This window comes from Vanrija pseudolonga, chromosome 2 (assembly GCF_020906515.1).
Source record: "Vanrija pseudolonga chromosome 2, complete sequence".
Taxonomy (NCBI): Eukaryota; Fungi; Basidiomycota; class Tremellomycetes; order Trichosporonales; family Trichosporonaceae; genus Vanrija; species Vanrija pseudolonga.
In genome coordinates this window covers 4,095,763-4,111,815 of record NC_085850.1, presented here as the reverse complement: position 1 = coordinate 4,111,815, position 16,053 = coordinate 4,095,763, and the positions used below count along the sequence as shown (strand labels likewise).

The 16,053-nt window shown below is 65.0% G+C and overlaps 5 protein-coding genes across 6 annotated transcripts; 4 read left to right on the top strand and 1 right to left on the bottom strand.

The window, feature by feature from the left end:
* Window positions 1-82: 82 nt before the first annotated feature.
* LOC62_02G003332 (uncharacterized protein) lies at window positions 83-1,066 on the top strand (the record flags this gene model as incomplete). The annotated part of the gene is made up of 2 exons (XM_062769865.1): window positions 83-529; window positions 587-1,066. 2 exons carry the CDS (start codon window positions 83-85, stop codon window positions 1,064-1,066), a joined length of 927 nt encoding a protein of 308 aa, XP_062625849.1.
* Window positions 1,067-2,062: 996 nt separating this feature from the next.
* Window positions 2,063-11,331, top strand: PAG_0 (the record flags this gene model as incomplete). 2 transcript variants are annotated; one of them, XM_062769863.1, is made up of 9 exons in its annotated part: window positions 2,063-2,403; window positions 3,037-3,087; window positions 3,155-3,396; window positions 3,518-4,535; window positions 5,162-5,642; window positions 5,743-6,665; window positions 8,298-8,326; window positions 8,421-8,603; window positions 8,911-9,194. In XM_062769863.1, the coding sequence occupies 9 exons, from the start codon at window positions 2,123-2,125 to the stop codon at window positions 9,129-9,131; spliced, it is 3,429 nt and encodes a 1,142-aa protein (XP_062625847.1). The 2 variants fall into 2 exon arrangements, with proteins under 2 accessions (XP_062625847.1, XP_062625846.1); XM_062769864.1 differs by lacking the exons at window positions 2,063-2,403; window positions 3,037-3,087; window positions 3,155-3,396; ... (3 more) ...; window positions 8,298-8,326; window positions 8,421-8,603 and adding exons at window positions 9,670-10,328; window positions 10,373-10,973; window positions 11,020-11,266; window positions 11,308-11,331 and having other exon boundaries at window positions 9,170-9,183.
* Window positions 6,799-7,408, bottom strand: LOC62_02G003330 (uncharacterized protein; the record flags this gene model as incomplete). The annotated part of the gene is made up of 4 exons (XM_062769862.1): window positions 6,799-6,945; window positions 7,002-7,016; window positions 7,071-7,280; window positions 7,337-7,408. The coding sequence occupies 4 exons, from the start codon at window positions 7,406-7,408 to the stop codon at window positions 6,799-6,801; spliced, it is 444 nt and encodes a 147-aa protein (XP_062625848.1).
* A 427-nt stretch (window positions 11,332-11,758) lies between the features above and the next one.
* On the top strand, window positions 11,759-13,411 carry PAG1_0 (Pregnancy-associated glycoprotein 1; the record flags this gene model as incomplete). The annotated part of the gene is made up of 4 exons (XM_062769861.1): window positions 11,759-11,931; window positions 11,974-12,024; window positions 12,059-12,282; window positions 12,351-13,411. Exons 1-4 carry the CDS (start codon window positions 11,783-11,785, stop codon window positions 13,409-13,411), a joined length of 1,485 nt encoding a protein of 494 aa, XP_062625845.1. The 5' UTR covers window positions 11,759-11,782.
* Window positions 13,412-14,601: 1,190 nt separating this feature from the next.
* Window positions 14,602-15,996, top strand: LOC62_02G003328 (uncharacterized protein; the record flags this gene model as incomplete). The annotated part of the gene is made up of 3 exons (XM_062769860.1): window positions 14,602-14,851; window positions 14,900-15,140; window positions 15,210-15,996. 3 exons carry the CDS (start codon window positions 14,602-14,604, stop codon window positions 15,994-15,996), a joined length of 1,278 nt encoding a protein of 425 aa, XP_062625844.1.
* Between the last annotated feature and the right edge of the window lie 57 nt (window positions 15,997-16,053).

The window sequence follows — 16,053 nt, the reverse complement described above, 5'->3', positions numbered from 1 at the left end:
AGGTTCAGGGCAGTTGCCACCCAGAAGGACTTCATGACGCAACCTTCCTCCACCACCTCACTCGCAACCATCAACACCTCCAATGGCCACCGCACCGACTTACTGCCAGACCTGCTCTTCAGAACTACGGCCCACGGAAGAGCGGTACACCCCAGCATGCTGCAACGTGCCCATCTGCGGCGCATGCGTGGCGCGTAACCCGCGCCTGAAGGCGTATAGCCCCTGCCTGCGGTGCGGCGACGTGCGGACGCGCGACGGGGCCGCTGAGGTTGCGCGGGGTGCTGCGAGGCGGGAAGAGGACGCCCGGAGGGTGGAGGAGGTGTTCGTGCTCGAGGATAGCGACGACGAGGGGGAGGGGGAGGGGGAGAAGGCGACGGCGACGCCGCTGGACGAGCCGACATCCCGGCCTCCACAACCTCAAGCCCCGGCGGTTGCCGAAGCCCAAGCCGAGCAACGCGTCGTGGAGATCAAGCACCTCGTGTCAAGAGGCGACACATTACAGTCCATAGCGCGGAAGTACGCCACGGACGTGAGTCGCTCTTCCTCGTAGCGCTCCTCCTCGCGACCAAGCTGACCCACGCCCCAGCCGCACGCCCTCCTAGCGCTCAACAACCTCCCCCACGCGGCACTGTACGCCAACCCTGCCATCCTGCGCACGCGGGTCGAGATCGTCATCAGCCGACGAACCGTCACAGGTACGAGCGACGAGGGCGACGACGAGGACGGCGCGGAGCGGAGGCGACAGAGGGCGCTGAAACGGTTCCAGGTGGTTAGTAAGGAGGTTGATCGGGGGGTCGCGGGGGCGTATTTGGCGCTCGCGGAGGAAGGGGAGGGGTCTACCTCTGGTGAGGGTGGGGAGGGGAGGGAAGGAGGGTGGGGCACAGAGAAGAAAGGCGGCGAGAAGGCAACGAAGGACAAGGAGAAGGGAGCGAGCCCCCGCTCCGCCCTCGACGCATACTTCTCCGACGAGGAGTGGGAGCGCGCCGTGCCACGCCCAGCAAAGGGCAAGGTGAGCCGCTGGACCGTCGTCGGCGCCGTGTTGCCCCCCGGCGCGCAGAAGGCGTAAGGAGGCGGGTGGGTGGGGTTGGATATTGGAGCCAGCCAGCGGCCAGCTGCCAACGCGCCGCGCAGCCTGGAGTCATCTGAGCACTGCGCTGCGCGGTGGCCGTGCTGCTGCTGCTGCTGCTGCAGCAGTGGACGGCGTCCGCCGCCAGCGGCACGGCACAGTCACCCCCGGCGTCAGCTCGCGCCGCCACCCCTGCGCCGCGGTCGCCCGACTGCGTGTGTCATCGCAGTTTGGTGTGCCCAGATCCGTCCGTACGAACGGTAGCCTGTGCGCACAGTGCAGTGCTACTGGTGGACGTCTTCCGCTTCTCTGCAGTGTTGGCGAAGACAACATCCAAATATCCAAAGCAGTAGCGTTGTTGCATCAGCATGTAGCAGCCTCAATGGCATGCAGGCAGTCACCATCCCAGCCCGTGCCGTGGTGCTGCTGCATGCTTAACCCGCATTGTAGCCGTGGCGCGGGTCATTGACGTCAACACCTGTTGCGGGCCGCGTCGGCGTCACCGTTTGGTGTCGCTTCGCTTCGGCTTTTGGGTGCGACCGCGCCCTGAATGTGTCGGGCTACGGGCTGTGACTGTGACTGTGACTTTGCCAGGCCGCGGTGACTCGACGCCACGTCCCTTGGCACAGAGTATTCTTAGCTCGTGGCGGCAACGGGTGATCGACTGCGGCGGGACGTCGTGACTGTCGTGTAAAGCGCGGTGCACTGCTTTGCAGCTTTGCAGATGAGCAAGCAAGCAATGTGCAGGTGCTTTGCATGGCTTTGCACAGCGCAGCAGCAAAAGTGTCGGTTCAGGCACTGCACACTGTGCGGTGACGACGACGACGACGTACGTCGCTGGCGGTGAGCGAGCGACGACGACCATGAGCAGAGAGAGAGTTTAAATGTCAGGGTGGATCTGCGCGGCACAGTGACTGGTTTGGGTGTAGCTTCAAAAGTCGCTAGCGGGGTCGAGACTTGCCAGACAGCGTCAGCGTCAGCGTCAACACCAACCAACACTACTCTTCCTTCCTGACTCTTCTCCATACTCCTCTACTCTCCCTACACTACCACCCAATGCTCCCCTTAGCCCTCGCCGCCGTGGCCCTCGCCACCACCGGCGCCGTCTCGTCGGCAGTCGACACGATCCACCTCACCAACAACCTCGCCCGCTCGGCACGCTACTCGCCCGATCCGGCCGTACGCTTCGCCTGGGGCCAGCGACAGGCGCTCGCCGGCCGCGCGAAATATGCCCGCTTCCAGAGTGAGGAGGAGCAGGAGCTGCTTCGACGCGAGATTGAGGACCGCGAGATGCGGGTCGAGGAGGGACTGGCGCGTCGTGCGGTTGGTTCAGCTCAGTGAGTCGGCCTGAGGGTTGGGGGAGGCGGAGCGGTGATGGTAGGGGGAGGCGGAGGGGTGGAGGGGTGGGTGGTGGCATAACTTCTTCCTCGCGCAGCGAGGATAGGGGTGGGTGGGCGGGCAGAGTCTTGCTCGCGCCAGCGGGGGGGGGGGTGGGTGGGCGACCTTCCTCGCCTTCCTCGAGGGCGGGTGGGTGGGCCACCTCCCTCCTCATGGTGCAAGTGGGGCGCAAGCGGTAGCGACGGAGGCGGACGAGCATGCTCGTGGTGGCCACCTCGCCTCGCCCGACGCTGCCGACGACGGACGCGAGGCCCCCACCGCAGAGAAGGTTGCGGCGACCTGGGGCGAGGGCGACGTCGTCGGCGGCGGGGCGGTGCGCCGCAGTAACCGCGGCAAGGTAGCCATGGCGGTCGCGGCGGGCGCAGCTGGCGAGCACGGCCGTGGCGACGCCGTCGGTCCTCGCCGCCGCCGCCGTCGTCGTCGCGACATGATCGCCACCGCTGTGCTCAGCAAGCCGAGGCGTCACCCAACACAATCCCACCTCCACGGCCAAACCACCCCACCACCCTGCCCTCCCCGTCCCGCTCCCCTCACCACAACCCACACCCCCATGACCATTGCTGACCACGCAGGATCTACGACTGGGGCCGTGACGCGCAGTACACCGCCAAGATCTCCGTCGGGTAGGTACCTGCTCGGCGCTCGGCTCCCACTTCCCACCCCACGCACCCACCCCGCTGACGTATCCAGCACCCCGGCGCAAGAGTTTGACGTGGTCGTCGACACGGGCTCGGGCGACCTGTGGCTCCTCACGGCTTGCCCCAACGCCACTGAATGCGGCGGCATCCCGCTCTACGACCCCACCAAGTCGAGCAGCTACCAGAAGAACGGCAGCATCTACTCTATCCAGTATGGCCAGGGCTCGAGCTCGGGTGTTTGGGGCTCCGACTCGGTCACGTTTGCTGGCGCGACGAGGAACTCGCAGCTGTTGGGTGAGTAGTGGGCCTTGCGGAGGGGCGATGTGGGGCGAGGGCCGGGGGGGTGGTCAAAGCTTGCAGCTTCCTTCGCTCGAGCTATCCTGCCACACCCACGAACACAGGCTGACCGCCCCAGGCCTCGTCGACCAGGTCGACCAGTGGAACAACGCCGGCACCGACATCGCCGGCCTGATCGGCATGGGCTGGACGGCGGTCGGTACCGGCCCCGTGCCCTTCTGGGAGAACCTCGCCCCCAGCTGGTCCGACAAGCAGTTTGGCATCTGGCTCGCGCGCGAGACCGCTACGCTCGACGGCTCGACGCCCAACGGCATCCCTACCCAGCTGATCCAGAACGGCGGCTCGATCACGCTTGGCGGTGTCGACACGTCCCTCTTCACCGGCCAGCTTAACTACGTCTCGCTGCCGACTGGCGTGGTGGAGCAGACGTATTGGCAAGTTCCCCTCGACGGTATGGTCGCCTTTGGACAGAAGATCAACACCGACTCGACCTCGGGCTTCTTTTCGTCGTCGTCGTCCAAGTCGCTCGCCATCATCGACACGGGTACTACCCTCATGTACGTCCCCACGCAGATTGCCGACAACTTCTGGAGCTCGGTCTCTGGCGCCACGATGATCGGCGGCATGCCCTTCTACCCCTGCGACACGATCCCCAACTTTGGCCTTGGCTTTACGTTTGGCGGCCAGACGTACTATGTCGCGGCGACCGACCTCGTGGCGTCGACGTGGCCCACAGATCAGCTCCAGGCTGCTTCCGGAACTCGCCTGAGCGGCAACCACAAGCAGTGGTGCCAGGGTGCGCTGGTTGGCCAGTCGACCGGACGTAGCAGCTCGCAGCCCCCCTTCCTCATTGGCGACGCGTTCATCAAGAACGTGTACACTGCGTACCGCTACGACCCGCCAGCCATCGGCTTTGCGCCCCTCTCGTCGTCGGCGAACAACACGTTTGGCCCCAACGGCGCGGCCAACACTGGCTCGGGCGGCGGCGCGGCTGCGACCGGATCGAGCGGCGCTGGATCGACTGGCACTGGCAGCGGATCTAGTAGCGGATCTGGCGGCAAGTCGGCGGCGTCCAAGGTCGAGGTTGGCGCTTCGGCTTTAGTCCTCGCCGCGGTCGGTGCCCTCGTCTCGGCGCTGTAAGCCAGCGCAGTGGCACCATACCCAGTCCACTTGTAGCCAAGAAATCATACACGTGTCGTATTATACTTGCAATGTAATGACTTGTTCACTGTGTGTGGACGGGCGGGGGAGAAGGGCGGGAGCGGAGAATGAGCGGTAGTCTGGGCGCGCCCTCGGCGTCTCCGTGTGAGTGGGTCCAGACGCACGGCCCAGTGCACAGAAACACGCATTGTGATAAGGGATGGGCGAGGAGTGGGCGCATAGATGTCGAGGCTGTCCTGTCCTGGCGTAGATGCATACAATGTGACCCGCGGCTCGTTGCGGCCGCGATTAGACCATGACTGTGGTGGCTCGCTCTTGTGCAGATCCGGTCCGTGTCGGACCGGCACCGCTGATGCTAGCTAGTTGCCGAGCGAGCCACAACGACAACCCCCCACATCTCCTCGGTCCTGACGTGCTCACAGACCGAACGAACACTCATCTCGTCACTTTAACCCACCAAGCTCGCTCTCTCACGACGTAGCGGACACACAATGCTCACACTCCAGCAGCACCTAACCCGCACCCGTGTCCACACCATCGCAGCCAGCACGATGCGCTACACCACACGGCGGGGCATGACGACCTACCCGCCCTGGACGAGGACCTCGGCGCACCCGTCGCCAGTGTTCCCCCCTCACGGCGCGCACGGCGGCGCGCGCTTCCCCCTCTTGCCGCCACGCGCGTCCCAGCCGCCCGCGTACCCGCGCACCGAGCCGCTGGCTCCCCTGCCGAGAGGGTACGAGCGCAGCCTGCACGCCCTGCCGGCGGCGTACCCGCGCGCGCTGGTCGAGAGCTCTGGCGACCTGTCGCGGAGCTCGAAGCCGTTCTCGGAGGAGACTGTCGCCGCCACAGAGAGCAAGGAGGAGCGCACGGCACGCATCAAGCGGGAGAGGGATAGTGCGGTGCGGACTAGGGCCGACGCGCGCCCGTGGGACGTGAGCGACGCCGGCGAGGTCGAGCCCGAGGCCCTGTCCACCGCGCCGCAGTGGATCGCGGCCGAGCGCTGGCGCCGGACGGAGAGTACCGACGACGCGGAGGGCGTCACGCTTGTGTTTTTGCATGCGAACGGGTTCCAGAAGGAGGTGAGTGGAGCTGCGAGCGGAGCGCGGCGGGCAGAGCACTTTGCTTCAGTCCTGACGGCATCTCGCGGCTTCGCCGCTTCGCGGCTGACACACCCCGCAGCACTTCCACCCCATGGCGACAGCGCTCCTCAACCGCTCATCCGACCCGACAACGCAGTTCGGCACCCCCGCACCACTTGCGACCCCGACGGCCCTCCCGCCCATCGACGACATCTGGTTCCTCGACGACGTGCACCACGGGGACAGCGTGACGCTCAACGACGGGGTGCTCGGCGCCGCGCTCGCGTGGGAGGACACGGCGCGCGACGTGGCCAACTTTGTCAAGCACGTCGCGCCGCTGTCGGACAGGGCGGCGCCAGAGCATGTCCCGTGGCGCAGCTCAGCGCAGCCGCGCCGCGTGATCGGCGTAGGGCACAGCTTTGGCGGCAACGCGCTCGTGCAGGCCGCCGCGGCGTACCCGCAGCTCTTTGACGCGCTCTTCCTCATCGAGCCGATGACGATCCCCGTGCTCGTCAACAACCCCGCAAAGGGGTGGCCGTTCACGCTCGGCGCGCTCAAGCGGCGCGATACGTGGCCTTCTCGCGCTGCCGCCGCCGAGGCGAACCGCAACTCGCCGCTCTTCAAGTCCTGGTCAGACGACGTGTTCGCCCTGTGGCTGAGCCACTCGCTCGTGCCCGCCACGGCCGACCCAGAGGGGCCAGTGACGCTCGCCACGCCCGGGTGGTGCGAGGCCGCGTGCTTCTCGAACGGCGAGAGCCCCCAGCGCGGATGGGACGCGCTGCCCCACGTCCGCTGCCCCACCGCGTTCGTGATGGCCGGCGACCCCGTGTGGATGGTCGGCGAGGAGAACGCCAACGAGCTCGTGTGGCGCCCGGAGCTGTCACGCAACGAGGTCATCCCGGACGCGGGGCACATGGCCGTGCAGGAGAAGCCGGGTGAGCTGGCCGACGCGTTCGCGCGGTTCTTGGCCACGGTGGAGGCGGGCGAGTGGACGCGCGGCGAGGAGGAGGCGCAGGCGCGGTTGTAGGGCGGCAAAAGGAGCACTGTACACTAGAACACGAGACGCGTTGTACTGCATCATGAGCTTGAATCGTTACTACTTGCTCGTTGCTTCCTCCCCTGTCGTTGCCGGGCCACTCCTCTTGCTCTGCCACGCCTACATGCCACCCGCGAACGCTTCCCCCTTGGCGCGGAACAGCTCGCCCATCTGCCCCATGATGATGTTGCCGAGCATGCGTACCTGCGCGTCGCGGGACATGGCGTCGGGGGACGTGTCGAACTCGTTGGCCGCGACGGCGGCGGCCTGGGTGTGTCAGCGTCGCCAGCAGCCGTGAGGCCCTCGTCCCGGCCTGTACCCACTGCCTCATCCTCGAGCTGCAAAGCGTCAGCGCCACCCCATCCCAGACCGGACCAGACCACCAAACCCACCACATAAGCCTCATCCTTCCACTTCCGCGCAACCTCATCCTCCTGCGAAATCTCGTCGATGTCAAACCCCTGCCCGATGGCATGGCGCAAAAACATGCGCGTAGCGTACCCCCTGGACCCGTCGCCCTCGTTGTGCGTAACCCACGCCGCGGACCAGAGGGACCACGCGCGGGCCTGGCGCGCGGCGCCGTCAGCGACCGGTCCGACCATCTGCGCAAGCAAGGGTCAGCGGGCCTGCTCCGGCCGGCAGGGGAGCGACAACGCACAAAGTCCATGTGCTCCTGCTGCGCTACGAGCGCGGTCGCTATGCGTTTCCAGATGGGGCGGAGGTCGGGCATTGTGTGTGGTTGGGGGGTTGCAGTGTGCCGAGGTCGACGTCGACGAGATATGTAGGTGGGCTGCACTGCTGTAGGCGGCCCGAGCAATCGATGCACGGGGTTGAGTGAAACAGCGGCACAGCGGCGTCGAGGAATGGCCGCTGCGGATTGATTCACTGCCGCCGCTAGCACCATCGCCTCCTTGATCAGGCGCTGTGCCGCCTGCGGTGCCGATGAACGTGCGCAGAGTCGAGCGAGCGACGCGCGACCCGACGCACAGAGTGTCACCCCGCACGCTGGCAGAGTACATTGCACCACGCGATGGGCAGACGATGAATGAGCAGCAGAGGCCGAGCGGAGACGGGCCACGGAAAGCAAGCCATGACCGTGGTAGCTTGCCAGCGATCCTGTGCGAGCCATCAGTGCCCGACGAGCTACATCGCAGGCTGTGTGGCCATCACTGCACTGCACCCCGCCCACCTGATCGTGCACGCCGAGTCGCGTGATACAATAAGGCGCGTACATCATGCAGCACGCCGAGTCGCGCACTGCACGACATCCATCGCGACTGACTTCGCCTCGACCCGACCCCATCGCCCATCGCCATCCGCAGCTCCGCCGGAATCACGATGAGCGTCGGGAGCCCCGGCGCCGATCTCGGCGGAGACCATATGGCCCACGTCACCACGCCTGTCGTCACTCGCCAGCCAGCCAACACGGGCGTGGCACTTTCCAGTCCATTTCCCACGCTGTTGAATGGCGAGCAGGAGAGCAGCCAACAGCACGACAGCACGCGAGCTAGCGCAATGCAGCAGCGCTGGCAGCGTTGCGCTGGGGTCGGCCGTGGTGACGTATAAAGGCAGCTGCCGCGGCACAGTTCCCAGCGTCCCACCATCCACAGCCCCCACAGCAGCATCATGTCGTCCAAAGTCCTCAACCGTGAGTTTGACGGCGCCAGACTCCACCGGATGGATGGATGCCTGCTCGCTCCGTGCCTCGCTCGCGCAGCACGCGCTGACGCGCGCTCTGCTAGTCACCGTGCCCTTCCAGAACGTCGCGTGGACCGCCGAAACCGACGAGCAGACGCCCGGCATCACGACCGGCACCGCGTCGGCCGAGTACGCCTTCTCTGGCCCCGACGTCAACGGCAAGGGCACCGGCGCGTACATTGTCACTTTCCACCCGGTCAAGGGCAACAAGGACTCGTACTGGTACGGTGAGTGAAACAAAGGGGAGGCGGAGCCGGGTAAAGGGTGGGGGGAGGCGGAGCGGTGGAGGGGTGGGTGGTGGCATAGACTTCTCGCGCGCAGCGCGTAGGGGTGGGTGGGCGGGCGATGTGTTGCTCGCGCCAGCAGGGTGGGTGGATGGGCCTCCTCAACTCCGAGCTTGCTCGAGGGTGGGTGGGTGGGCCACCACCTTCCTCGAGGGGATGGGAGGGGGAAGGCAGAGGGAAGGCAGGGGGAAGGCTTGACTCCGCTCCACGACCACACACACCGCTCGGCGCTGACGCGCCTCGCTTCCAGACGGCCAGCTCGTCTTCGCCGGCACCATCGCAGGCAAGAAGGGCGATGTCGTGCTCCGCGAGCGCGGCCGCGTCGCGGACGGCAAGCTCACCGCCGACTGGGTGGTTGAGCCCGAGACTGCCAGCGGCGAGCTGCAGGGCATTGTCGGTGCCGGCTCGTACGCGCTTGACGTGCGCAGCGTCGGCGCGACGGTGCAGGGCAAGCTTGAGGTCGAGTTCTAGGGGGGCATGGTTATGCGTCTTAGGACGGTAGTAGAAGAATGAATGCATCGCCGTGAATGCACGCGCAAGGGAGGGGATAGGCGCCAACTGCCACCAAGAGAAGTGCGCAGTAGGTGATCTGCGGACGACACTGCACGCAGCAGCAGCGTTCACCGCCTACAGCCGCAGCATGCCCGTGGCCGTTGTGTGCAAGCGACGCAGCAGCTCCGGCATTTGCACACTGTACACCACACGCAGCAGCACCCCATACCTCGCCCCCACAACTCCCAAGCTCCCAGCAGCATGCCCAGCATCTATTCATAGTTGCTGCACGAGTCCAGACCTCGCTTGAGCGGCAGTAAACATGCTTAACTCGCCATGGGTGGGCCATGTGGCAGCAGCGGGACAGCCGAGGAGCAGGTGCTTGCTGCTCGATGACGACAGCATGTCGTCTGGCGGCATGGCATGTACGTCGCTTTTCATAAAGGCCCCAGATACGAGGCTGTCTGCGACCTGCGCACCGCACTGCGCCCACTGCCTCTCCTGTGCCTCCTCGCAGCAGCATGTGCTGCCAGTTTGTCCTCCTCGACAGCGTCAAGGCGGGCCTCGAGCGGCGGGGCATGCTCCCGAGCTCGAGCGACCTGGTGTACTCTTCCACTTCGTCCTCGACAGCTACACCGCGCGACTTTGACACAAGCGTCACGGCGACGCCCCGTGAGTTGGACACGAACAACACGACCACAGCGGCGACAAACACACCGGTGCCTCTCAGCACGCCGGCGACGAGGCGTCGTCCTCGACATACCACCACATTGCACGCGCGCGCCTCTTCCACCATGCGTCTTCCAGCTCTCGCTCCAGCCGCCATGGCGGCGGCGGTAACAGCGGCAGCGATGCCACCACCCCCACCGGGCGGCAGTAGCCCAGTGGCCACGACGTATCCCCTGCGCCGGTGGGAGACGGTCGGCGACGAGCAGTACTCCCTCCGCCTGTCCGTCGGCGGGCAGCAGCTCGACGTGGTCGTCGACACGGGCTCGCCGGACCTGTGGGTCCTGTCCGAGTGCGCCGAGGCGGCAGAGTGCGCCAACGTGCCACTATACGACTCTTCGAGAGCTGTGCGGAGCGGGCAGGCCTTTGACGCAGAGTACGGCGAGGGGAGTGCGTCGGGCGAGATCGTGACCGACGTCGTGGGCCTCCTCGGTGGCGTCGGGTCGTTTGGTACGTGACCTACATACCTTGGGGCTGCGCTCACCCCACCAAAGGCATGGTGAACGCCACGAGCGAGTGGAAGGCGGCCAACACCACCCTCTCTGGCCTGCTGGGCCTCGGGCTGCCCTACGACGACGAGGACGAGGACCCGCTCTGGCTCCAGAGCGTGCCGGCGTGGCCGGAGCCGCTGTTCGGGGTACATCTCGGCCGGCGCGGTGCCGCGTCCGGCGGCGCCATCACCTTTGGCGGCGTCGACCGCGCCGCCGTATCGGGAGAGATCAACTACCTCCCCCTCGTATCGGCGCACGACTGGGCCGTGACGCTCGACAGCGTCAGCGTGCAGGGCCACAACCTGCCCACCAACGCCCGCGCATCAGTCGACACGGGCACGTCGCATATCCTTGCCCCCCGCGACGCGTTCGAGGCATTCTACGCCGCGATCCCCGGCGCGTTCTTGCACCGCGCCGTGCCCCTCTTCCCATGCGACGCGGCCCTCGACGTGGCCTTGCGTCTCGGCGGTCAGTCGTACCCCGTCGACAGGACCGACCTAGCCATCGCAACATACACTCCGGCAGAGCTGCGCGCGTTCGGCGTGGCCGTTGACAACGACGGCGTCGACCGCTGGTGCGAGGGCGCCGTACGTCTCAATGACGGGTGAGTATTGTAAACTGGCACCAGCCAAAGCAAGCTGACAGCCTAGCGACGACTGGATCCTCGGCGACGCGTTCTTGAAGAACGTGTATACCGTCTTCCGGGCACACCCCCCAAGCGTGGGCTTCGTCCGCCTGAGCGCAGACGCAGACGCGGGCCATCACGGCGTCTCGGTGCTGGGCCTCATTGGCGGAGGGCTCGACCACTGGCCGCCCCAACTCGCCGCCGCCGCCCACCGCGGCACCATGCTCGCTGCTATTGCGCTGCTTGCGGTCTTTGCTTTCGGTGCACGGTTGGTGCGTAGGCGAAGAGAGCACCGCGTGCGCGGGTATTCCAGCATCCGATCAAGCATCTCGTGTAGACTCCTACTGGGAACGATTGTCGGCAAGCCGCCACCCACCTCTCTCTGCCCCTCCGAACGTCGCACCCACTCCAACCGCATCCTCCGCAACTCGAGGTTGCCTACCTCGCCTCCTTGAAGCTCAACTATACATAGACCGCAACAGTATACTCCCAACCCAGCCTCGCAGCAACAACAACGCATAGACAAGTGGTCTGCAGCCGACCTCGCAGCAACAGGCATCTGTATACAGTACAAGTTGTATCTATCCGTGTAAGCTAGATCTCCGGACTCGTGATCGGTGGCTCGACGCAGTGGCGACAATGACGCCGCCACGCCCAACCTTAAAACAACAGCCGTGTTGGTCGACGCTCGAGCCACTACTTGCCACCAGCATAAAAACAATGCTGCTGCAACTGATCTCATGTCTGACTCCCAACTCTTCTGACTCTCATCTCACGACCACCCACAGATGCACGCCGCCGCTGCCGCGCTGCTCGTCCCCTACCTCCTCGCCAGCTCGGCGCTCGCCGAGCCCGTTCACCTCCCACTCCGCCACAAGCTCCGATATGACGATGAGCACGACTACGGCCTCGGCAAGCGCGATTCCCAGAGAACGGGGTGAGTAGGCTCTCCTCTGACCACACGCTGACCTGTGTGCAGTATCGCAGCTTGGGGTGCCGACGCGGTGTACTCGGTCCCCATCACGTTTGGGTAAGCATCACGATGTTGCCACAGCTTACAACAGCACCCCGTACCAAATGCTCGACCTCGTCCTCGACTCCACCCTGATCAACACTTACGTCTTTGAGAACACGTGCCTCACCTGCGCCGGGTACATGACCTTCGAGGTGAACAAGAGCACGACGTGGGTGCCGTCCGATGTCAACCCCATCGCTGGGTCGGGGGACGTCGGCACTGATGTGGTCGGGGTGTGGCTCCTGCCTGGCCAGAACACAAACTATACGTTTGGTGGGTATTGTGCACCACGAGGTGGATGCCGCCGCACACGGCTGACAGGCATCGCCTCACACTTACAGGCGCCGTCAACACCACTGTCTACGCGGATCTGCCGAAGGGCTTCGTCCTCCCGCCCAACCTCACCGTCTCGGGCAACCTCGGCATGGGCCCCACCCCCGCCAACGGGAGCCACCACAACCCGCTCCTGTACAACCTGGCGCAGAACTGGACAGACAAGGTATACGGTGTCAAGCTCGACCGCACGCGCTACTCGTTCAACGACAACATCTTCGCCAACACCGAGATCCCAGGCGGCATCCTCACCCTCGGCGGGGTGGACAACAGCGTGCTCGCGTCCAACATCTCCTTCCTCCCCGTTGTCAACATCTCCCACTCGTACCAGGTCTGGGCGGTGCCTCTGGACGGCATCAACATTGCCGGCGTGCCCGTGCGCGCCGTGCAGACGCAGCCACTCGTCGCCTTCCCCGACATGGTGGGGCAGGCCATCATCGGGACGCACGCCGTCGTCGGGGAGCTGTACTCGCACGTGCCTGGCGCGCTGCTCCTAAAGTCGGGGTGGAACTCGACCGTGTGGTCCGCCAACGCGTGGGTCTTCCCCGCGTCCTCGATCGGCATCGGCACCGACACGAACGGCACCACGCCCAAGGCGAGTATCGGCCTCGAGATCATCCTCGGCGGCAAGGCGTACCCCGTTGCCGACGTCGACTTTGCCATCAAGCTCATCACGCCGTCCGAGCTCATCAGCAGATGGGGCGCGACGCAGGCCCAGGCAGCCGCGGCGCCGCTCTGGGTCATTGGCGGCGTGCAAGAGCTCGAGCCTTGGCCGCGTGGGCTGCCGATTGGCTTCGGGCTCGGGCTTAGTTTCCTGCGTAACGTCTACACGGCGTACAGGTTCAGCCCGGACTCGGTCGGGTTCGGGCACCTGACGTACGACGCTGGAGCTCCAGTGGTCATGGGCCCTGGCACGCCACGGAACATCAGCGACGTGCAGCCGTCGAGTCCTTCGGGTGCGCAGGCGACGCCGTCGTCCACAGCCAAGGCCAGCAAAGGGGCGACCAAGCGCGCGAATGTGATATTCGGCCTTGTCGCTGCCGCTGTTGCTGTTTGGATTGCTGTCTGAGCGTCCGTTGGCAGTCAGCACGGCAGAGGCAAGGACAATGGCGCGTTTGTGTCCAGCTACCCGATCTGGGAGGAGAGTTGTGGTGTGGACCTGCCCCATCTAAAGGACCAAAGGAGATATTAATGCCGGCTGCATGTCTATGAGTATTGTTTGTTTGTCTGCGTGACGTCGCCGGTGTGGCTGAAACTGACAAAAACCGGAGAGTGTGTCGTGGCGGAGTGCGGCATGTGGCGTCGAGTCGAAGGCCATCATCCTTTCGCACAAAGCCTCACCACCAGGCCATGCACGCCATCCGTTGTCTGCATGCACTGAACCTGTCAGTCGAAGGACACCCGCCACATACAAACAAGGCGAGCACGTCACTGATTCAGAGTGCGTCGGGTCGCTGCGGGTGGTTGGATGCACAACCGTTGCCGAACACATGTCGGCCCGTCCCCCAGTCCCCGAGGCTTGGCATAGTTCGCCACTGTGCTCGAACGCCGTGACTGGCTCCAGGATCTCGCGACATTGAAGCGTGAGCCGTGAGGGCTGTCTTCTCCAGGCATAGGCTACGCCAATGCCGCAAGGCGTGAGGCAGGCCGGGGCGTTTCAGGTGGGAAGCCACTGCCAAATACATACACCCTCGCGAGTACGACAGACCAGTGTCGACACGGACCGTGCAGTGGCGTTGATTCCCAGCAGCACCTACCCGACCTGGCCATGGCCGATTTGTTGATTACTACCTTTTGTCTTGCAAAGGGGGGATACCAGGTAAACACTCGTGCTGGTTGCACCTTTGTTCTCCCGACGACTTGGATGGCGGAGCCCGGCGGTGGCGAGGGGTGCACGATGCAAGGAGGGGGAACGAACGAACGAACGGGCCCGCCCACCAAGCAACCAAGCACCTCGTCTCGTGCACATTCAAACCTACCCGGCGCGTCTCTCAAAGACATACTTCCAACTCATCAGTATGGCCTTTCTGCGTGCGTTCGCGGTAGTGGTGCTCGCCGCCCTCGTCGCCGCTGAGTCCAACCACCCGGGAGCGACGCACAACCGTCGCCACGAGCAGCTACCCAAGCGAGATTTCATCACACTACCGTGAGATGAGCCGACTTCCGTGCGGGGCAGGCCTGATCATCCAGAATCACATCCTGGGGAGCCGACACCGAGTACACCGTGACCGTGTATATCGGGTAAGCTAGCCAGTCGCCATGGCTCCGCTGACACCGAGGACTCCCCCGCAGGCGTTCAACCTCGTCCTCGACTTTGCGACCTCCAGCGTCGTCGTGTTCAGCACCGCTTCGTGCAGCAATAACAACTGTAACGGACTCAATGTGTACGATCCGTCCAAGAGCTCGACGTGGCGCGCGGGGAAGGACGTGATACCCTTCAAGTCGGGGTCGCTGAGTACCGGCTCGGACATTGTCGTCGTCGGGGGCCAGGGGGCCAACTTTGACTTTGGTGCGTCTCAGTAGCAGGAGAGGCTGGGGGCTAACCCTCCCCCACTAGAGCAGTTCCCGGCCATCAACATCGCACAGGGCGTGATCGAAACGTCGTTGAACGCGTCCGGCGTCGTGGGCCTCGGAGCCGCCACTGCGCCCCCGGGTAACTTTAGCCTGCCATTGCTGTATTACCTGTCCAAGGGGTGGACGGACAAGTCGTTTGGGCTGTACATGGCGCGGACGCGCAAGACGGTCAACGACACGTTGTTGTCTGCGGCCAAGGGGCCAGGAGGTTCTCTGACGCTAGGGTAGGTGCCACGTTCGACAATTGCCTTCGTCTTGCTGACCCTCCCCCTCCGCAGTGGCGCCGACACCAGTGTCATCGCCTCCAAGATCAACTACGTCCCCCTCCTCAACCTCAACAGCCCAGCGCCAGTATGGGCAGTCCCCCTCGATGGCCTCCTCGTACAGGGCAAGGCCCTCCGCTCGGTCGAGGGCGAAGCTAGCCCCCTCGCGGTGCCGAACGCGGGCTCGCTTTTCATCCTAGCGCCCCCAAGCTGGGTGGACGAGTTCTATTCACACATCGAGCACAGCTTCAAGATCAGCTACCCTTCCGGATCGTACTCGTGGGTGTTTCCTGCCTTGGCGATCAACATCAGCAACGCCAACGCGCCGGCCAACAACCCCGCGTCGACCCTGTTCCAGCTCGTGCTCGGCGGCCAGAGCTACCCCATGGCCGACGCCGACTTTGTCTACCAGACCCTAAGCGCGTGGGACCTCGTGAACCGCTTCAAGGCGCAGCGCTCGCAGGCGGCTCCTAGCCCCCTGTGGGTGTTCGGCACGCTGCAGCCCATCCCGGACAACGTGCAGCCCGCTGCGGGGCACACACCGGCCATATACCTCGGATCGTCGTTCCTCAAGAACGTGTACTCGTCGTACCGGTTCACTGGGCCAGACGGCCCTGCAGCCGTTGGGTTCGCGCGCCTCAAGCCTGAGGCCGGCGCGCCGGTCGCGCCTGTCACGTACTCGTATACTCGGCCCGCTGGTACGGGCACTTCATCCGCCAAGCCAACGGCGTCGAGCACCAAGGGAGGCGACGCAAGAGCCAACAGGGTGGCGGCGCGTTTTGTTCTCTGTGCTGCCGCCGTGGCGGCGTTGCTCTGAGAATGCTCGCAGGCGCTCAAGCTGTGCCGTGTTACCCAGTGACCACTTGATGTGATC